Source organism: Gavia stellata, chromosome 29, assembly GCF_030936135.1.
Source record: "Gavia stellata isolate bGavSte3 chromosome 29, bGavSte3.hap2, whole genome shotgun sequence".
Lineage (NCBI taxonomy): Eukaryota > Metazoa > Chordata > Aves > Gaviiformes > Gaviidae > Gavia > Gavia stellata.
In genome coordinates, this window is record NC_082622.1 from 1696120 (window position 1) to 1701420 (window position 5301).

General features: G+C 66.9%; 1 protein-coding gene across 1 annotated transcript; it reads left to right on the plus strand.

The window, feature by feature from the left end:
* The first annotated feature begins 439 nt into the window (after positions 1 to 439).
* LOC132319626 (interferon alpha-inducible protein 27-like protein 2A) lies at positions 440 to 4881 on the plus strand. The gene is made up of 6 exons (XM_059830801.1): positions 440 to 1400; positions 1708 to 1777; positions 2164 to 2202; positions 2576 to 2737; positions 3995 to 4156; positions 4600 to 4881. The coding sequence occupies exons 2-6, from the start codon at positions 1774 to 1776 to the stop codon at positions 4719 to 4721; spliced, it is 489 nt and encodes a 162-aa protein (XP_059686784.1). The 5' UTR covers positions 440 to 1400; positions 1708 to 1773; the 3' UTR covers positions 4722 to 4881.
* The last annotated feature ends 420 nt before the right edge of the window (positions 4882 to 5301 follow it).

Genomic DNA, 5301 nt, shown 5'->3' on the forward strand with positions numbered 1-5301 from the left:
CATCCGCGCTGGCCTGTGCGGGCTCACGGGACACCGCACTTGGCCATGGCCCCAACTCCTCGGAGGTGCAGCCCCCATGGTGCCCCACGGCCCAAACTGCTGAGCCTTGGCTGAGCCCCGGGGTGTCCCACCGCTCACGAGGGGCAGCCACCGGCCAAAATACCAGGTGTCGGGCGCGTCACCAGCCTGAGCGCGCTCCGGCCGGTGCAGGGCTCTGCGTCCAGGGCACACACGTTGGCTGCGGCACGGTCTCGCTCTCCAAACACGCGGGTCCCCCTGCTCTGGCATGGCCGTGGGCACTACGGGACCGTACGGGCAGTGCCACAGCCGGGGATGGACCTGGCGCTGGGCACAGGCAGAGGCCGGACCCGGGGGTGCGCAGGAGGTGCTCCCCACAGCCCCTGCCCGGCCGCGGGCTCCACCGCAGCCACCGGCTCCTTCCGGCTCCCACCTCCCAGAGCTGGTGGGCGCTGCCCTGCGTGCCCAGCCCCACGCCGCCCGCCTCTCCCTCCCAACCCTACATACTTCTTCATATGCCCATATGGAGTCGGCCGGCGTTATGGAATGTTAAGAAGTATGTATTTTTGGGCTGGGACCCCCGCGCCGAGACCCCCCACCACCAGCACTGGCCCAGACGGCGCCTCCGGAGAGACGGTGCGTCCCTGGGGCTGGTAAAAAGGAACCAGATCAACTTGCAACTGGATTTGGTCCCCTTCAACCAGCTGCAGCGGCGCATGCGCTACGGCACCCGCTGCGCCCTCGCTGCCCCGGCCTGGAGGGGCTGCCACCGGCTGGGCTGGCTGCCTCCTGCCCCGAGAGGGCTCAGGGTGAGGGGTGGGTGCAGGGAGTGGGGGAAAGGGGGTTTGCAAAACGGGGCTTTGACTGGTTTTTTGAGGCTGCCCGCTGGAGGGGAGGCAGCCGGAGGGGCTGCACCTCCACTGCCAGCCGGTGGAAATCAGACCACCTGCGCTGCCCGCAGTCCTTGTCAAAAGCCGTGGAGCTTCACTGGTCCTGACCCCTTGGGAAATGCCCCATAAAGCCCCAGCTGCCACGGCACAGCGTAAGGAGACTCTCCCTGCCCGGTGCGTCCTCCCCACTGCAGCCCCGGCACCTCCTGTCCCCGCGTCCCCATGAGGGGCTCAGGGGGGAGAGGGCTCCTCGTGGGGAGCAGCCCCGGGGTCCGACCCCTGGGATGGATGAGCGACCGCGCCGCTGCCCGGCTGCCTCCTGCGCGGCAGAGCCAGGCACACCAAGGGTAAACACCGAGATAGATCCAGAATTCGGGGAAAATGAAACCCAGCAGAGCGGTTTCTCAGAAATTTGCTGCCCTGACGTCACCCGAGGGCCCTGCTACCAGCGCTTCGGCAGCACCGACCTCTCAGTGAGCAGTGGACAGACAGGTTGGTGGCACAGGGTGCCAGGGCTCCACAACGGGCATTTGGGGATGGCACCCCCTTTCCGGGGGGGGGGGACAAAAGCAGGGGGCTGCTCCTCCTGCTAGGCTGGCGGAGCGGCTGGAGACCCCTGGGCTGGGAAGCAATGCAGGGTCTGGGGGGGTTCTCTGCTGTTGTGGGGTGGCCGGGGGCTCTTGGGGGGCAGGATGGGGTGGGAGGGGGGTGGCTGTGGGCACCTGGGCAGGAGAACAAGACCCCACCGGCCCCGCTTGCCACCCGCACCACGCTAAGAAGAAACTCTTGTTCCCCAAAGGACTGGGCTCAGACGGGACCTGACGCACCTCTCGCTCCAGCAGCTGCCTCTCCAGGCCAGCCCACCATGAGTACGCTGCGTGGCTCGCGGGGTCGGGGGCGCCCGCCCGCAGTGGGGGGGTGTTCCTTCACTTTCCCTCTGCTTTTGAGTGAGGACATGGGGGGGCTCGGGGCTCTCGTGGGATGGGGCCAGGGCTGGCCGCAGGCAGCAGGGCTCTGCCGGCAAGGACCCGCTTCCCCAGCATTTTGGAGAAGGTGCAAGCCGCTGTCCCCATGGCGTGAGGTGCCGGGATGTCCCCAGGAAGGGGCACACACGGCTCCAGCGGGCAGGAGGGGGCCCGGGGGTGCAGGCAGGGGATGGAGGAGCCCCTCGCAGAGCTGCCCAGAGCAAGGGCAGCAGCTCACGCTCGCTTTCAGCCCTGCCGACTGACCACCCTCGATCTCTCCTTTCTTACAGATTTTATCAGCCCTGCCATTGGGGCGACCGTAGGGATCGGTAAGGCGCTGGTGGGCACAGGGATGGCTGATGCCATGTGGAAATAAATCACTTTCCCGGGGCTTCACGCTACTGCTCTGCGCACACAGACCCCTCTCGGGGGGTGCTGCCTCTCCCCCAAAACGTTGCCCCTTGCCCTGTCCCGGGAAGCCCATGTGCGGGTCCCCGTTGGTGCCCTGGCTGGGGAGGGTTGGCCCCGGCACCCTGCACCACCCGCTCTGCTCCGGGCTGTCCCGGGCTCTGCCTCCATGCACCCAACATTTCGGGGTGGGGGGACGCGTGTGGCTGAGGAATGACTTGGGGCTGAGGGTTTTGCAGCCTGGGGACACGCGTGTGCCTGCGAGAGTGTCACCGCTGCTGCTCTCCGCTGCAGGACTTGCTGTGGCTGTGATGCCGGCAGCCCTGTGCACTCTCGGCTTCACCAAAGCAGGAATTGCAGCCGGATCCGTGGCCGCCAAAATGATGTCTCTATCTGCCATGGCCAATGGTGGGAATGTGGCCTCCGGGAGTCTGGTGGCCATAGCGCAGTCGCTGGGTGAGTGCTCCCGGCGCGGTGCTGTGGGGTGCCCATGGGGTCACCGCAGTGCACCCCGTGTTTCGGCCTCCCCGGGTGGTACCAGCAGCACGGTGAGGGCCTCGGGTGGCCGTGGGACCCCCGGGTGCCCGGTGTGGCCCCGCTGGCCTGGCTGCGGGGATGCCTGATGGCAGCCGGGAGTGGCGGTCTGGGGGGGCTGCTCCTCCTTGGGGGCTCTCCCAGGCAGTGGGGCGCAGCGGGGGCCCCATGCCGGGGCTGGGGCTGGGCTGGGGGGCTGGGGCTGATTTCTCCTCCTCTTCCTCAGGGGCGGCAGGACTCCCCACGGCTGTGACGGCTGCCCTGTCAGCCACCGGCGCTGCCATCGCGGCTGCCCTGCTGTGACCCCCCGGATCCCCCCCCGCGCCCCTCACTGATGTCTACCGTCACCCCCCCGCCCCAGACCCCGCTGCCACCTCCCGGGACCCCCGCTGGGTCGCCCTGCACCTCTCCCGTGCCCGCCCCCCCCGCGCTGTATCTGACCCCCCCAATAAAGACGCGCCAGCGCAGAGCTCCGCCGCCTCCTCCGCTTTGTGATGCGCCGGGGGTGGGGGCGGGCGGGACGGGGCGGCCGCAGCTCCGGGAGCGTTCCGGGGTGGCGGTGGGCGCCCCGGGGTGCGCCCCTTCTCCCCTCTCCCCCCGGCGCGGGCGCGGCGGGGCCGCTGCCGTCGCTGGCCGCTTGCCGCGGGGGCTGCAGGGCCGGGGGGGGCCGGGGGGGGCTGCTGCCGCCCCTGCCCTGCCCTGTCCCGCCCCGGGCGCTCGGCCCCGCCCGAGCGAGGCGTTCCTGCCCGCCCGCCCTCCTCCTGCGCAGCGATGGGAGAGGCGGCCAAGGCAGCGGCCATCGGAGCGGCCGTGGGAGCGGGTGAGGGTCTGGCCCTGGATCGGCAGCGCTTGGGCTCGCTGCCTTCCCCCTCCCCGGGCTGGCGGTGCGGGACCTGGCCGGGCTGGGGGGCTGCGAGTGCCGCGGAGACCTTGGGTGCAGCTGCGAGGGAAGGGGCAGCGCTGGTCTCTGCCTGGAAATCTGTCTGCACCCGCTGCTGCCGCCCTGCACGCCTCTCCTCTCCTCCCCGAGGATGGGGTGTCCCCATCCCTGCACCCCGCAGCCCTCGCTCCCCGCTCCGACACCTCTGTCCTTTCTGGGAGGCTGGATCTGGCGCGCTGGTGGCAGGGGGACATGCGGGTCGCCGAGGCCACACTGACACCGCGATGTCCTGCCTGCAGGAGTGGCACTCGTTGGCATCCCGGCGGGCATCTGTGCGCTGGGGTTTACAGCAACCGGCATCACCGCTGGGTCCCTGGCTGCCAAGATGATGTCAGTAGCTGCCATAGACAACAACGGAGGAGTGGCTGCCGGCAGCACCGTGGCCGTGCTGCAGTCCATCGGTGAGTGGGGACGGCAGGGGAGCGGAGCTGCGCTGGGTTCATCCCCGGAGGGTTGCACAGGGTTATACGCTCAGCTTGCTGTGGAGCCAAACCAGCCCTTTAACCCGTCATCAGTCTGAATCGCCCACAACTCTGGGGAAGGGATAAATCCACAATGCAGTAGGAAGAGTCAGGACTGGCTGGGGCAGGGCACCCAAGGCCGAGGACATCGGGGACCGTGCAGGTAGACATCTGCTCTTCTGCCAGGAGCAACACCTGCATTCATTGGCAGCGCTGGCCGGAGCCAGACAGGGTCTGGCTGTGCTCAGGGAGCAGAGCCCGCTCCCAGGCCAGGTCCCCAGCGCAGTCCGGAGAGGTCCTTGGCTATCTCTGCCCGGTGCTCGGTCCCTCAGCAGGCAGCATCGATGCTCCCCGGGGCATCACGCCTCTTTCTGTCTTTGCAGGAGCTGCAGGTTTCTCTCTTGGTGCCAAAATTGGGCTGACATCTACGCTGGGGCCGCTCGGTGCAGCAGTCGGTGCCAAGCTGTTCAAGGGGAAGACACCTCCAGGTGACAAACCCAAGTGAAGCCCAGAAGGTGCCTGAGCCTGAGGTTTCTGCCAGGCAGCATGGCAGGCGCAGGGAAGCCCCCACAGACCCCCCAGCAACTCAGCCCCCCTCTTAAGAGCTGCGGATCCGCTTGAGCAATGACTGCATTGAAACCAATAAAGGTGGTTTGCACGTGGGACTGTCGTGGTGGTTGGTGTGCGGTCGGGGCCCAGGTACCCATCAAGTGCCTCGGGATTTGCAGTGGTCCAGGAACAGACCCAAACTGGCGGGTTTTCCAGTCCTGCACTCTCTCCCCCTGAAAAGCTGAGGCGCTGGCAAGGCTGTGGATAGGTTTGTTATAAACTACGTTTAATTCACATTGTGCATGGTGATGGGTGACAGACTGGACTGATGTGGCATGTGTCCCATACTGTGTCCCAAGCATGGCTGAACAAGGCTCTCCCTGGCAATCAGCTGGGTTTCAGTTACTATACTCTCTATAATTAATTACCTAAAAGAAATACATTAAGTGACAGTGTTAGTCAACAAGCGGACACAGTATTTCCCTACCCCTTCTGCACTTCACACTACTGTTCTTAATCTTATTTCTGGTTTTCCC